The sequence below is a fragment of the Coccinella septempunctata genome, chromosome 2 (assembly GCF_907165205.1).
Source record: "Coccinella septempunctata chromosome 2, icCocSept1.1, whole genome shotgun sequence".
Lineage (NCBI taxonomy): Eukaryota > Metazoa > Arthropoda > Insecta > Coleoptera > Coccinellidae > Coccinella > Coccinella septempunctata.
In genome coordinates, this window is record NC_058190.1 from 26,448,421 (window position 1) to 26,465,759 (window position 17,339).

General features: G+C 36.3%; 2 protein-coding genes across 3 annotated transcripts in view; both read right to left on the reverse strand.

The window, feature by feature from the left end:
* Positions 1-1,966, reverse strand: part of LOC123306733 (PTB domain-containing engulfment adapter protein 1) — a 59,580-nt gene extending 57,614 nt beyond the window's left edge. Inside the window, exon 1 of one of the 2 annotated variants that reach the window (XM_044888852.1) lies at positions 1,611-1,966. Coding sequence is in view for 1 of the 2 variants with exons in the window: in XM_044888850.1 (XP_044744785.1) it covers positions 39-94 (56 nt within the window). In the remaining variant the exon portion in view is untranslated. Of the gene's footprint in view, positions 1-38; positions 110-1,610 lie in introns of those variants that run through there. The other variant, XM_044888850.1, reaches the window with a different exon arrangement.
* A 5,279-nt stretch (positions 1,967-7,245) lies between these two features.
* LOC123306732 lies at positions 7,246-16,815 on the reverse strand. Its single transcript, XM_044888849.1, has 5 exons — positions 16,301-16,815; positions 16,070-16,241; positions 15,215-15,849; positions 14,893-15,136; positions 7,246-8,053 (listed from the first exon to the last, which is right to left on the reverse strand). Exons 1-5 carry the CDS (start codon positions 16,653-16,655, stop codon positions 7,909-7,911), a joined length of 1,551 nt encoding a protein of 516 aa, XP_044744784.1. The 5' UTR covers positions 16,656-16,815; the 3' UTR covers positions 7,246-7,908.
* Between the last annotated feature and the right edge of the window lie 524 nt (positions 16,816-17,339).

Sequence of the window (17,339 nt, forward strand, 5' to 3'; positions counted from 1 at the left end):
GCACAAAAAATAAAAAGGTGGCATTTACAGTTACTCACCCTGTAGTGTACTGTATACTCAGATCTGCAAGTAAGCTACCCTTTGAGTTCGACATAATATAAAAACATTTCGTACCAAACTCAACACTCCAATACGAAACTCAGAATAAATTATGCAGGCTTTATACGACCATTGCTTCGAAAAAACTTTACTTATATCATCATCATTATCAAAAGTTTGAACCAAGGAACTGGAATATTAATTACTCTGAAATTTGAATACAAACAGATTTTTTGGCCCCCTGAAATCCCCAAGTTTTTCTTTTTAAATACAGATTATAACGAGCTAGGAAGTATACCTACAATAATTGTCTAATTCGGTATACTAAAATTCTACCTATTGATACAGGTTTAATATTGTCGATTCGGTGAAGTAAATCATGTCGGCCTTGAGAATTTGATGAATATTGATGACCAAAAAGTTTTAATCACACTGTTTATTTATCTGGAATTTTATAGAGTGTTTCACAATGAGAAGGAGCCTTTATAGCTTATAATTAGATAATAAGAGTATAAAGCTATAAATTGAAATACATATATGTATTACATGTATTTCAATTCATCATATTGTTCACGAAATTTCAACCTTGAAATTTATTTTGGCATATTTTTTGTTTGTATATAGTTGAGTATTATAATAGATGTTTTGTTTTTTACGAAAAAGAGTTTATTATATTTATGTTTTTTACAAAGGTATTCACACTGAGGTTATTGCATAATTGATAGTGAAGTAAAAAATGCAGAAAAAGTCGCAAATAATAGATGCACCTTTCTGTATAATTTGCATTGTTATTTTTAGATTTTATGCACTCAATTCTTGTTTGAGGTTTATTTCGGCAAACATTATTTAATTCATAATTTGATTTGGAGTGCAGTAAATATAAAAATTATTAATCTAAACCATACAACACAGTTGATCAACATAAAAATGCGACATTTGTCAAATTCTTGTAATCCTATTCAATGAATACTGCCTTTCAGAGTTCCATAGGTGAAAATGATTTTCCATAATTTTTTTTGAATTGTTGTTTGACTCGGGTCTTATAATCGTGTATAATTTTGGGTAATATTTTTCCGCTTTCTTATTTGCCTAAAATCTTCCATGCACATGATGAGAAGGCTGTCACTTTTTATAATTCCATAATACTTTAACCGGTGACGTTCATTATAGCAAAGTGGAATCTTTGATTATAAGCTGCACAATGAAGATTATATCATTCTCAATATAGTTTGGTATAAAATATCAAACAGAGTTTTTCTCTGAAAATATATAATAAAAATTCATTTCTGAGTCACATTGTATATTCTCACAATTTTATGATCATTCTTTCACAAAGGAAAGAAATATGTTCTTCCGAATAAATGGCTGAAAAATTGTGAGCATTCAATATACATATATGCAAAAAAACAATGAATGAAGGTTATTTGAAAATAAGATAAAATATAATTCACAAAAAGAATGTAAATAATAGATAATTCAGAAAACTCCATATATATGCATTTTCATTCATAAATGTTGAATAGTGATGAACAAAAGAACTCAGTCGAATAACACTGAATGAAGTGTCTCACCTGGCAAGATAAAGAAGAAAATCGGTTCACTTCTATTCAAATTTCACTTATTTTACTTCAACTGGTTAACTTTGTACATCGGACATCCACTGAGACACGAAATGAACCAGACGTACTACCGATAAAGTTTCTAAGTTGTTCGTACAATTACTTCTTTTGCATGTCTACTTAATCTTGCCAATCTACGAGCGTAATTGAAAGGTGCAGTTTGATCTAATGTTCTTCAATTCACTGCCAGCTCGCGTCCGCCTTCTGTTAAAACAGGTCTGTGACTGTGCTCCCACCGGTTGTAAAACAAAATCACATAAGAGGACGTTGGGAAAGGTGAGGATATACCGTTAATTGATCGTGCAGTAGGAAACACAAAGGTTGTTCTACTGTATTCATGGTTGTCTAATAGGATTACTTGAAAGGTTGCAGGTTTTTGATTTCAAACTATAATACTTAGAAAACCTTATTGTGCATTGGTAACCGCAAGCGGAGGTCGGTAGATTTCCCGTTCACGCATGCTATTGGATACGAAGACTCACAGCACAATTTTTCATTATTGGTTGATATTTCTACTGCATGCAGTCTAAAGACTGATAAAATGCACCCATAAAAAAATTGCTTATTGATGGGAGCTCAATACACAAAACCAATAAATTTATTGGAATCAGCTGATATTCTTTAGAAAAGCAATTTATGATGACCGATGGATATCCAAATACGAGGATGTATTGATATCTAGTTAGCCTAGACCAGTTCAATGCATACAAAAAATATTGCGTTACCATATAATAATGAACAATAACTCATTACAAGTGTCAGTGTGAAGTTTGAGGTAAAAAAAGTAAACCAGAGTTACGCAATAAATTAAGAGAAAGATATCCACCGAAATTGTGAAAATCGAAAAATTGGAGTATCGAACCATCATCCAAGTACCTGTATTTAAAAGGGTTAAGAGGTAAGTATTTACGAAAGATATACTTAATACCCTTGGTGATCAATGCCCTTCGTATGCGACCGTGAAAAATTGGACTGCAAGCTTCAAAAGAGGTAAATTTCGAGAAGGCCAGTTTCTATGTCAGTCCCCGAAAATATCGATGCAGTTCATGACATGATTTCATCAGACCGTCGAATTGGGCTGAAACGGATATCTGAAGCATATAGCATCATATAGTTCACGTCAATTCGGACATGAGAAAAATTGCTGCAAAATGGATCCCCAAATGTTTGAATGTTGACCGAAAGTGTGCAAGGGTAGAAGCATCGCGTTCGATCTGTGCTCGATTTGAAAACGATGTAGACTTCTTAAACCAAAATGTTACTATAGACAGTGACAGCTCGTGGTCATGAGAGCTGAGGAGGCTAAAAGTTTTCGAGGAGTGTTGGAACAAACTCTTCTCAGTCAATAAAGTATATTTCTTCAATATAATGAAAAGTTGTCAGTTCTAGAACTAATTTTCAATGAAAATAGTTTGCAAAATATATTTTATCGTCCAGCAAGAACCAGCGAAGAAGTGAGAGTTACACTATCAACGGAAGCAGAAGGCCCATTAGCCTCCTCATCTATGGAACATAGATACCTACAAGGAATGGAAAATAAACATTTGTTGTTGTCCAAAGACTGGAGTGAGATAGTTGCTTAGCGTCGCCAATCACAATTGAGATCATTCAATCTAACATCATTGTCACGTCAATTTTCCGTACAAAAAGGCAGGAGCTATATAAATTTATTTATTTTACGCCACTGCCTTAATGTCGCGCTAGACAGAGAAGCATCGAATGTTTGTACCAAACAAATACATTCATAGCACGTCACTGTTGATTCCATGTATTCATGTTCTAAGGTTCGAATAGGCAGTCCTAGGAAATATTCACATTCGACGCGGCGGACGCGGATGCGGCCGGTGGATGTTGATTGTATGATATACATAGTTATGCTGGATTTTTATGAGCGGAGGACCGTAAAATGAACAAATTTTTATCTGAATATCTAGTTCAGGTGTTCGGAAAATTTATATAGAAATCACTTTCTGAAAATAAGGACATGCCCGAAATGAATGTATTTTAGCTCTAAGCTTTATGAGGAGGCTTAGCCTCCCTTGCCTCCTCTGACGAGCTGCTCTTGACTATGGATGAGACTTGGGTACATTTCTACGATCCAGAAACAAAGCAACAATCGATGGAATGGCGACACTCTGGTTCTCTAAAACCTAAGAAGTTAAGTGTCCAAAAATCTGCTGGAAAAGTTCTTGCTTCATTTTTTTGGGATTACCATGGGGAAATCATGATTGATTTTTTGGATAAGGGTAGAAAAATAACCGGAGATAACTATTCGACATTACTGACTACCTACTCTACGGGAAAAAATCAAAGAGAAAAGACGTGGAAAGCTATCCAAAGGTGTTTTGTTTCTGCAGGACAACGCCCCTGCACAGAACTTTCATGTTACCATGCAGAAAAGTCGTGATTTAGGGTTTGAATTACTAGAACTCCCCCCTTATTCACCAGATTTGGCTCCATCTGACCATCATCTCTTTCCTCAACTGAAAAAAAGTTTAAAAGGTTGTAAATTTTCTTCCAACGAGGAGGTAATAAAAGCTGTAGAGGTCGGGTTTTCAGAGCAAGAAGAAACATTTTTTTTAAAGGTCTAGAGACGTTGCAGGTTGGCTGTAATGAATTAAGAGGAGAATATGTTGAGTGAATAAATATTTTGACATGGGAATTTTGTTTGGTTCTATAGTAGGCTAAGAATTTTTCAATATATCCTCGTATATGAATATGATCTCCCTCTGTGAGCATCTTGTACATTTCTAGTAGGTATATGTTTCTCCACCATGTTTCAATAGTACCTTTTGCATGTTGTGAATCCATCACCACGTGAAAATGCACCTCGCATATCACAACGAAAAATGTTGTAAAGTCTGTACAATTTTCACAAAATACAAAAGGACAGATTTTTCGGGCATAATCGGCAATAGCGTACTGTACCGATCGTACCTACCTACCTCGACGCCGCATTACAGAAACTGTGCAGTAAGTGTATATCAAAAACTGAATTTTCGCAGTATTATATCAATACAGTAACTGTAAAACAAAAACTGACTTTTTAAAATGGAGAACTATCAATACCGAAACTATGAAGTAACTGTTGTAAAACACCGCATTTTCAAAATGCAGAATCATACAGAAACTGTACTTCAAAAACTGCTTTTTGTAGAATTATCAATACAGAAACTGTGCAGTAACTGTTTATCAAATACTCTATTTTTAAGATGCAGTATTATCAATACACAAACTGCGCAGTAACTGTAAATCACATACTGCATTTTTAAAATGCAGAATTATCAATACAGAAACTGTATTTCAAATATTGCATTTTTGAAATGCAGAATAATAAATACAGAAACTGTGCAGTCACTGTATATCAAACACTGCATTTTTATTGCAGAATTATCAATACAGAAACTGTGTAGTCATCGTACAGAAACTGTACAGGGTGGGCAAAATTGGTGATATCTGAACTACAACTTTTTCAACCCAACGAGATAGAACTGATAGAGGAAAATGCATAGCACATTACGGTCGTCGTTTTTCGAGAAACTAATAATACCGTCAACTGCATTCCTTTATCTTCTTTGTTTTCGAGTAAAAGGATCAAATTTAAATGTCAACTTTGGTCATTATCTCCGTTTCTGTTTGTGCTAAGGTGTTGAAATGAAAACATTATGTATGATATATTTCTGAAACTGGGAAAAAATGGCGATTCTCTTTAAGTCATATTAAACTAAACAGTTAGTTAACTAACTGTTTTCATACGAAAAAACACAACTTTATGTTATAGCTCAGCAAATAAATCTCTTGGAAAAAATCATATTAGGCCACTGGATAGACAGAATGTGTCTCTATAATGTTTTCATTTCAACATCCTAGCACAAACAGAAACGGAGATAATGACCAAAGTTGAAATCGCCCAAATTTCAATTTTGGCGTATAACTCGAAAACAAAAGTAGATAGGGGAATTCAATTGATGGCATTATTGGTTTCTAAAAAAACACGAACGTTAGTGCCATTCATTTTCCTCTATCTCGTTGGGTTAAAAAGTTGTAGTTCGGGTGTATCACCAATTTTGCCTACCCTGTACAGTAACTGTATTTCAAATACAGCATTTTTAAAATGCAGAATTATCAATACAGAAACTTTGCAGAGTATATAATACAAATACCTACTCCCTTTTTTAATGAAGAATTATCATGTTACTGTACAGTAACTGTATATCAAATATTACCTTGATGCAGAATTATCAATACAGAATTTGTGAAATCACTGTATATCAAAAATTGCATTTTTAATGCATTATTATCAATACAGAAACATGCAGTTTCAGTACAGTAATTTCTGTGCTGCATTCATGTGGTAATGCATTATCTCAGTAGTCAGTATCTGTATGTATAATGTATATTGTGTTTGTTGGGAAGGTTCTTTATACATCTAGCGGATTTCGTAAAACAATTAATTTGACAACAGCAAATGACAGTTACTATCACAGGCACTTAAGTTTTATTGAATCGTGGATTCACGGAAATGACTCACTCAATCGCCGCTCTCGTACCGTGCCGTATTATAAGGCTTGTTCGTAGAGTGGTTCACAACGGTTTTGAACTGAACAGAGCAAGCGCAAATGGATTTTCGTCCCCCTAAAATGGAATTGCGCTTGCTCTGTACAGTTCAAAACCGTTGTGAACCACTCTACGAACAAACCTATTGTGATGACAGCGGACGAAAACAATTTGAGAACGAAAAATACTTACCTTCAGAAATTGTCGACTTATCGTTCGGAAATTAGTACGTAAAATGTCATTTGTTGTTAATGTCGACAACAAAAGTATTTATATTCTTCCTGTTGAATATTATTCTGATAAGGGTTCTCTCCCTTATCCTCCTTGCAATAATGTCATCGGTAACTATATGACGTCACAGATAATCAAAACCTCAGTAGGCTCTGGCCACAGCACCAAAATTTGCCTGTAATGTTAATTGACCTGATAGTTCAGTATCAAAAAGATATAGCAAACACAGAACACATTTAAGAGCTCAAACTTCGTTTAAAACAAACGGTGCAAACGGCCATAACTCTTCTAACTTGTGAAAGTAGCTGCAGAACTTCATGTGACTCATTCATCAGATAAATAAGGTTTTCGCACAAAAGTTGGGGGTATTTCAACTTATCTTCTTTCTAACTTTACCCATCGCCTATGTTACGCCACTGATAACGATACACCAGTTCTGTCATTGATATTATCCTCCAATTACTTCAGTACGGCGGAAAACGTCAAACTTTTTGAACAGTTTTCTCACTCGACTTGAAATCTAAATAACTTGCGAACTGTTGGATGAGCAGCCATTTTGGTACTATGCTGAATGCTGAATGAAATGGTCAAAGGGTCCCCTTCTGGATGGAACAACGTTACTGATCAAGCGTTTTCCGTGGTAACGAAACGCAGGGATGGAAATCTTACAGTGATTTACGAGAATTTAAGTCGCCACATTAAACTCTATCCCATTCGATTAGGGCGTTTCTATCGGTGTGTGCGTTCCAGCTTGATTATGATCTAGTGGGTTTTGATATCTCAAAATAAAACATATGTCAACCTTCTTTAAATTTAATATATTATACATGATACATTTCATAGATTTTATAGTACTTGAAGACATAATTTGCAAATATTGCTTTAGTATTTTGAGGTTTCAGATAAAATTCGGTAGCAAATATAACAAAATAGTTGCATATGCATCATTCACAATAAAGTCACCAAAAGAAGCAAGCCAATAAGATAAATATGAACTCTGAATTTCTTTTCAGAAAATTGTGAGCAATTCATGGAAATATCATTCGGAATATACCTTATATTCTGCAAGTAGAGAAAATTATTAGGGAATGTTGTTTCTTAAAATATAATATCTACAAATAAATACTTATTCCTGAGAATTTATTCGAACTATTTCAGAATCAAAGTATGTATTTCAATAATAGATATAAAATACATCTATGAAATTTGTCCAGATATTCATATGCCTGACTATGATTACAATATACTATGTTTTGGTACTAATTGTTTCACTACTTCTCAATTTATCTTACATTATTGCATTTCATAAAATTGAGAAAAAAATACCACTTCAGGCGAGAATGAACATTTTAGGAACTTATATTTGGGGGAATTCTAAGAAGAAACGCATATTCTATTAATAACAAATGATATGAGAACTAAAAAATATTCAAGTTTGTCTAGAAATAATTCTTCTAATGATTTAGGTACTTGAAACACTGGAAGAAGCATAAAGAGGACCAGACACAACTTCGTTGATCGGAGTTCCCAAAAGTTGTTCACACACAGTATCAATATCTTTATCAAGCATCAATGAGATTATTTGGTCCTCATTCAACATATCAACACTGAAAAAAATATATTCTTAGTCAGTTCTACCTAACTTATGAATTTTTAATTCTTAGTAATGTATTTCATAGGTCAGGTTGTTGGAATAGGCGACTTGGATCCAAGTTGCCAATACAAACAATTTACAATTAATCTATCATATAATCGTTAGCGCTAAGAATGCGAAAATATCCAAGGTTTGTACGGAAAATCGAGAAAAATCATAACTACAATTTTCAGATTTCAAACAGACCCAGTTGTCCATAAACGTCTAGCATGCAACCCTCACAACTCCTGATCCTGGCAAACAGCCAAACTTGGTTTTTATAAAGGATTGCTCATTCCCCATCTCTGTAACTTGGACAAATTCGCTGACGTCATCAAGACTACAGAAATGTTTGGGTTAATTCGTATTCTGTTTGTTCGTCCACAGTAGTCTAATATCACTTGCTTAGTGTGCCCGGTAAAATTATCTCGAAGATTATGGCTAATCGTCTGATTTCACTCTTAGAAAAGCTGTTACCTTCAGGTAATAACACTGGGATTCATCCCAGTGCGGCTTTCGATCCAATAGAGGTACCGTGGACCTAATTTTTACACTGCGGCAAGAGCAGGCCCAGGCCCGTGAACAACAATCAAGAATTTGTACAGCCTATAGCGATTTAAGTAAGGCCTTCGACTCGGTCAATCGGAGAGCGCTATGGAAAATCATGGGACGCCTAGGAGTACCCGAAAAATTCTTAGCAGTGTGTAAAAGCCTCCATACCAACAACACCGCTAAAATACAGCATAATGGCTCTACAACCGACCATTTCTTAACCAACTCAGGAATAAAACAAAGCTGCGTGTTAGCGCCTTTACTGTTCAATTTTTTGCCATAGCTGTCTCGATAATTGCTGACATGAGTATGCCTGTAAGAAGTGTTGGATTAAGATTTACATTTGATAGATATTTTGTTTAACCTGAAGCGCCTCAGAGCAAAAACCCGTACAAAGTTTATCACGGCACGGAACTTTAATATGCAGACGACTGCGCAATTATCGCTAGCAGCTCAGAGGATCTGCAGATAATGTTGGACACCTATAAACATATAAACGAAGCTTTAGGCCTTATACTCGATATTGACAAAAAAACAAAATCCTGGTAAGTCCGCCAGAAAGCCTTCAAACAGATATAAGCCTGGAGGATGAAACTCTAGAATAGGTCGAGCAGTTCAAATACTTGGGAAGCTTCATAAATACTATGGCTAACCTGGACACGGAAATACACAACCGTATCAATTCGGCATCGCGGGCATTCTAAAGCTAAAGAAGAGTGTTCCAAAATCACGACCTCCATCTGAAGACCAAGACAGCTGTTTACAAAGCAGAGGTCCTCCCAACGCTTCTTTACGGAAACGGAAGCTCGACGCCCTGCAGGCGACATATTAAACAGCTTAAACAAACGCAACAACGTCATCTAAGACAAATAATGCACATATGCACATCAGATGGTTCCACAAAGTTTCGAATGCAGAAGAAGTCTTTCAACGCGCGAGTTGTACAACAATTGAGACTTAAGTAACGAGGGCCCGACTCAGATGGAGCGGCCACATTCTGAGGATGCTAGACACAAGAATCCCCAAAATAGCTCTGTTTGGCGAATTCACAGTGGGAGTTCGGAAACCAGGAGGCCAGTATAAGCGGTTCAAGGATATACTGCATCGATCCCTAAAATCAGTTAATGCCCATCATAGCTGGGAACAACTAGCGTTAGACAGATCACAGTGGATATCTTTTGTTTGGTCCACAGTTATAATGGAGACTCGAGAATACAGCGGTGGCCAGATCTGCTTGGTGACTATCCATGCCCGTAGTGTGGAAGGATCTGTAGGTCACGGTTGGGTCTCTTCAGTCACAGTAGCCCTAAGAAATTATAAGTTTGATCGCACTGATAGTTTTGTTTTTGAGTCTTTTGTAGATTTATTCCCGGTAACGGGATACAGCAAGGATGATGAATATGGCTGAGGAAAACCAATTATTGTGCAATGATAGTGTTGTCTCGTGCAGGGGTGAAGTCAAATAAAATAAGCCAAACCACTAAAGAATGTGACCTGGCACGCATCGAAAAAATGAAAAGTTTTTAGGGAATCTCTTCAATACCCTACTGGCTAATGAGGTATACCTAGACATCAAAGCCCGAAGCAGCTACAACAAAACCGTTGATTAAGCCAAGGAAAAGTATAACGAGCGCATTACAAAAGAAAGTGTATCTAAACACTTGAAAAATAACTCCACATCAACCTCGTTTCATCCACTCAGTTGATGATGGCTCCACAATTAACATTTCTAAAGATGAGAGGGAACTTTCTTCCAAAATATTTGCCGCCAACTTTGAACTTAAAACCTGAAAACAACCGGATGAAAAATTATTTTTCGGGTTTTATCCTTGCGATGCGCATATCTCAATGTCAAATCTCAAGGTAATTGCAATTGGCGGATCCAAAAATCTAAACGCCGCCTAGCGGATAATTAATTAACCTCGTATTTAATAAGTAATATGGAAGAGGAAAAACAACTGCACCGTACGGATAAAACCCGATAGTATGAAATCTGTCGTAACCCTCCATATCCCATGGAGGATTTATGTGCCATACGGCGATAAGCGCCGCCGAAAGTATCATCCGGTTTTCCGGAAACTCGGGACATCGGGTAAAAATCCGATGATGTGAAAGGAGTCTAAACACTCCGTTCAACATGGTGTTCCCAACGGTACCAGTGGTTTCATATAAACTAGACGACATCAAGTTTCAGGTGAGAAGGGTGATGAGGATCCTTCAGTCGCTCAAAACTGATAATGCCTCTGGACTCGGCGGATACTGGGTCTGTTCTTCAAGAAATGTGCTCCTGAGGTTTCTTTTTTCCTAACCGAAATGTTTCACCTCTGTATGTGGGTAATCTTTATGTTGATTGAAAAATTTAAAGCATAAAATGTGATGTACTTCTGTTTCCATCACAATTTCACAATAATTTTCTACTTATAATTTTGTGGACGTCTCATACCTCGTTCGATTTGTACGACGGCGTGTAGTGTAGTGCATTGATTTGACGCTTGATGTCAAAAATAACACAAAGGAGTTAACCTGGGTTTGCAAATAAAACGCAACCGTTGACCCACAGTGTACTATGTGCTGCAAAACGAACTGTGCTTCGGATTTGATAAAAGTGTCCTACTTAATTCCTCAAAAACCATCCACATTCCTTATTTTGCAAACTTCACGAGCCCTATATCGACGATTAGCTCTTGAATCTTTCAAGAGCTATTCGAGTTATTGTAATTTGTCATGTGGAAATATCTTAGTAGGTAGGAAAATCGACTTTAAATTCGCCTGCATTTCCAAAGATGCTCTGAAATCGACTGAAAAAAGATGGTTCAGTTATGTTGAATGGTTCTGAACCTTTGAATTCTCTGTGCGTCCACGCCCGACGATATTTTGACACATAAATTGACCGTAAGTCGAAAACGAATTCAGGTGAGTGCGTTACATCGATATACACTGCGCAAAAAAATTAACGCACATTCTGAAAATCTCAATTTTAATGATAGTTAACTCTACATTGACATTATAACTTATTTTTTATGTTCTCTCGGGAAGGTTTTGAACGAAACAAGACACATTAAATGGAAGAAAAATTCAGGATTTCACCGAATCTTATGTGAAAGAAAAGAAATGAACAATTTTCAAAATACTGAAATGCTGATAAGTGATTTAATACTTGGTATTTACACCCCTTGCGTTAATTACAGCTCGGCAACGACGGTTCATACTCAAAATGAGTGATCTTAAAATGTTCTGATCTAATCCTTCCCAGATTTCTCCGAGTTGGATTCCTAAGTCATTAAGAGTAGCTGGATGATTTTCTGAACTTCTCAGACTTCTATTGAGGTTGTCCCAAACCTGCTCAATCGGACTGAGATCTGGACTTCTTGCTGGCCATTCCATTCGAGAGACTTCAACCTCTTCAAGGTACTCCTGAACGATGCGCGCACGATGGGGTCTGGCATTATCGTCCATAAAAATGAAATTTTCACCAATGTATGGGGCAAATGGCACTACATGCTCTTCAAGAATGTTCCTTATATACTTATCAGCATTCATAGCTCCATTATCAACGACCACTGCTAGGTCTGTGCGAGCAGTCGAAGATATTACACCCCATATCATAATCGATCCTCCCCCGAAACCAGTAGTATTCAGGAAATTGTACTGAGCATATCTTTCATGTGGACGTCTGTATACAAGGGAACGTCGATCACAATGGTAGAGGCAGAATCTAGACTCATCTGTGAAGAGAACTCTTTGCCAATTGGTTTCTTCCCAATGGATTTGCTCTCTCGCAAAATCCAAACGCGCCCTTCGATGGGCTGGGGTAAGAGCTGGGCCTCTTGCCGCGACAAGAGACCTTAAATCATATTCTCTGAGGCGATTTCTTATTATCTGAGCGCTAATTTGCACCTCATGAGTTTGCTCAAGCTGAATTTGAAGGAGGCGAGCGGTTGCAAACCGTTGTCCCAACGAAGAAACTCTCAAGTATCGTTCTTGAATGACAGTTGTTACCCGTGGTCTACCCTGTCCTGTTCTTCGGACATTCATACCTGTCTCCCTGAATCGCTGCAACATTCTGGACACACTTGTATGGGAAACTCCAAACCTTTCTGCAATTCTTGTATATGTCCACCCTTCTTCTCGCAAAACTACCGCTTGGGCACATTTCTGTTGGGTCAAATTGCGTGTTCCGCGTTGCATAGCGATCGAGTGTAGAAAATCAAACGAAAGAAAAACTATTGATCACTAGAATTGACCGAGAACAACTGATTTTAGAATGGAGCCAATACATTCGAAATCTGATAATATCATCTTTTTTTATTCCTGCTGGGAAAAAACATCTGTATTGAAGAAAACCGTTGAAAGTGGATAACATATGCATGCATAATTCTGATAAAAATAATTATCATTGACAACAACTTCAGTTGTAGAATAAATTTGAGATTTCCATAATGTGCGTTAATTTTTTTGCGCAGTGTATATAGTGGCAAATCCAAAAATGTACCAATGGGGGGTTTCCATTTGAAAAAACAGAACTTGTGTTTATTTTATTATCGAACATCCCGTATACCAAAATGAGAATATTTTTGGGATGGTCTCATCGTCGGACCTATTGTTCAAAAAAAAAATTAGGTCGATAGCTTGGATAGAAACAAAGTTGTGGATCATGTACACCTTGTATTTGAAAACGGGAGAATTGCCAAATGATCCACTCGTAAAATCTAGCGAATTTCGTAAAGAATTAATTTGACAACAGTAAATAACATAAATTTACTAGGGCATTTATGCTTTCATTAAATTGTGGATTCACGAAAATGACTCAACCGCTGTTCTCGTACGGTGCCGTATCATAGTGACGACAAGAAGTGACTGCGAACGAAAAATACATATGTACTTCGAAAATGGTCAACTTTTCGTTAGGCAGTTAGTACGTAAAATGCGTTTAAAAAGGGTGGCATGTGTTTACATCATCGGAACTATGAAGACGTGCCCAACTAGGACACTGGAGATCATTACAGATCTCACCTATCATCTGGTTATTCCTAGTTTCATTCCTAAGGATATCCAGGGAAGGTACAGTTTATGGCGAATTAGGAATCAGAGAGCCTGGGCCCCTCTCAGGCATTGAGAAAAAAATCACCTTGTGCTAAGTAGAAATGCAAATTGTCAAAAGAAATACTATTGAAAGGTATACAGATGTAAAATAGTGTAGCATCCAGTTTCAACTTGAAATCTCCATCCTAGCCTTTGAAGAAGAAGGGAAGAACCTTCGAAATGTCGGCTTAGTTTGGAATTTTTAAAAATATTTACGTCCGAGTTCCTGTTACTCTTTCATTGGTATACAGATGCTTCGAAAACTATGACTAGGATTAGCTCAGGAATATTCAGGATGTTACCAGATGCTCACTTTCGCTAGGCCGCTGACCTAGCGTCTTCCAGGGAGGAATATTTGCAATCCAAATATGTATGGAAATAAACTTAGAAAGAAACTAAAACTCATTTCAAAAGAAATGAAGAGGCCAATTTGCCAGGAAAAGAGCACAAACTCCAAGAAAGTTCCAAAGAGAATTAGTCTGGAGAAATCTTCCTTGACTGTAACTGCGAAATCTAAGAAGTATGTGGATCTTAACAAGAAAGGGCTACACCTACTAACTGGATTTCTTACAGGGCATTCTCACCTCAGGAAGCACCTAATGAGAATGGGTGTAGCAGAAAGTGACAAGTGCAGATTCTGGGAGAGGAAGGATAAAACTCCAGATCACCTGGTGACAGAACGCCTCGAAATTGCTAGCCAATGCAAAAATGCTTCAGACCAGAAACAAAGTAATAACCTCCTTGAAGCCATACCAGAAACTGGAGTTCATTAGAACTCTAGAACTGGGCTGTGAGCACTGATCTCTAGACGACATAGCGCGGCGATAGCACCTCTGATGGGGAGACCATTGATCTTAAGGTTGCAGTACAACACAATGCCCTTCAAAATCTACAAGGATGACCTGTTTTTATTCGAACACCTGTATTTAAATTGTAGAATAATTTGGGAGTCCCAAGACCCCATGGGTTTTTTCTCCCAATATTTGTGCAAAATAGTACAATTCCTACTTATGTAGAAGCATATCATACTAAGCATTCTTTTATTATTATACCTTGTATTACAGATACCTTTTAGGAGCAAAAATTCATCAAGAGTTTCAAAAAATTTGTATTTAAAACATCATGCGATTTGATAAACCAAACATATATTCTACACTCCAGCTACTGTTTTTATTTTACCTTGATAAACTTTCAGTATCTGATGTATCCTCATCTGCTGTGAGATATGTCATTGTTTTTTCTAATGGACTTGGTATTTTCTTAATAGAGGATTTCGATCTATCATCTGTAATACCTAATTTAGGTTCACTGTTCCTTCTTTCTGACAAATTACCAATGTTCAACAGCATCATGCCTTGTGAAAACATTCCTTTCATTTTCTCACTTGTTGGGCCTAAGAGATTATCTAGGCTTTGTCTTCGAGCTGAAATTTTTCAAGTGAAATTACTGACCGATGATCATTATTTCTAACTAGTAAAAAATGTATGTGCTCCAAGCTTACCTCCATTACTTCCATCACCATCAGTTGAAGCAGATGATCTTGAGATCCAATTAGAAATTCTTGTGTCTAATTTGATTTTATTTTTGATTGATGATAACTCATTTTCAACTGAAGGATTGGGTAAAGTCATTTGTTTCATTAAAGGATTTTTAAATGAAGCTCCTGAATTTTTAGAGAAGAGGTCATCCTCAGGACTTGAATTATCCAGACTTATTTCTATCCACTCATTGGACTGAGCTCTTGAACTAATAGGATTCTTGGGATTTTCACTTGGAGTCAAGGAAAATGTTGGTGATGTTCCAGCACTCTGACTCTTATATAATTCTATATTAGTGAGTGGCTGTGGAGTGAGAACTTCAACCTCATTATGCATATTAATTAGTTCCTGTGCATCATCCAGAAGGGACTCGTTAGAATCCACACTTATTCTTTTTGGATTTACTTTAACATAATTCACAGAAGGAATTGATGAATTTCTTCTTCTAGTGTGAATTTCATCAGAAATTTGTTCCAAATTTTTTAGGGCTTCTGCATAACTTAACTTAACAGCAGAAACTTGAGATTCATAGTTTTGTATCTTAGCCTTATATCTTTCTAAGAGATTGTTATAATGTGCCTTTGTTTCATAGTAAGGCCTATAAGGAACCAAGAGCATGAATAACTTACTTTAAGAAATGAAAACTTCTAATATAGTTTGAATTGTATTACAAACAAAATATCAAATGAAATACTCACTAATTCAACCATGCTGTGCAATAATAAGGTAACTCATTGGTGAAAAGTTGATCCTACGAATCAACAAAACAAAATGAAAAAGCTCAAACTCAACAGCTTGTTAAAACATAACCCTCTCACCTGCTTTTAGATATGGCTCGTTTCAGCTCCTTTTGTAAGGCCTGAACTTTAACACTTGCTGCTTCATGCTTTATACAGGCTAGTCGATGTTCTGCTCCAGATGTGGTTCTTTCCTTTTCTGCTTCATTTACTCTCTGAGTGGCATGGTTAAGCATTTCCTGCCAGGCAGGATCTTTAATAAAAATAATCAGATGAAAAATTGTAACAAAATTTTGGTTGACAATAATTCACCTAGAGTTCTACCTCCCAATCCTTGCTCTGCAAGAAATACCATTTCCCTTGCTGCCCTGTGTGAACTATTAGCTTTTTCAAATCTAACTGCAGCTTGTTGTGTTTTTTTAAATGCTTCATTAGCAGCAAATCTTGCTTCATAATAAGGTTTTGCTCTCTCAACACACATACCTAATTTGAGACGTAAAGCATCAGTTTTTTGTGTACCCTCATATAATAATTGTCTAAACTCATTTCTAGCATCATCCAGTTCGACTTCCAATTTATTTATTTCATCTGTAGCAGAATTCAATCTCTCCAATTCTATATGTACTCTTGGATCAACAGAGTCTTGTTCAGAACCATTCTCATACATGTCTCATATGAACTTCAGACACTAATATTATGAAAAATTCTAAATAAGTTTATAGAACTTTCCACCAATAAATATATAATTAGAAAAATCAAAATAAAACGGATTCAAAGTTGGTAGGGAAAACTAAACTTCACACAAAACACAAAACAGAAGCAGAACATAGAATAGGTACGATACTTTCTTTTTCAGTATGATGAATTTTACTTAAATTTTTGATGACACCGGTTGTACGATCTTTCTGTTTTACCAATTATTTCTCATTTTCCCCTTACAAGATTTATGAGTTATGTACTTGCATGAAAATGACTTCTAATCATAGATGAACCTAAAAACTCATTTGGCATGTAAAAATCAAATCCAAAACTGGCAGTCAAATATAATTTTTCAAAATTTTTAGTGTATTTCGGCAATGTTTTGTAAATTAGTGGTACAATTTGCAATAGTATTTGTGTTACTTCTGTCCATATCATTTTGTGAAGACAGACAGAAAAAATCTAAAGGTTTGAGGTTGAACTTATTCATGCCTTCTTCGAAATTAAAACATTTTATTCTCAGATTCTTCTATTGAGGCATCTCAAACAGCAACGCAAACAACTGGATCCAGACCTTTGAGTGCTTCTGCCCCATATCAAGCGCCTAGATCAGTTTCTTATCCATTTGGTGATGAATCCATGGTCAATAATG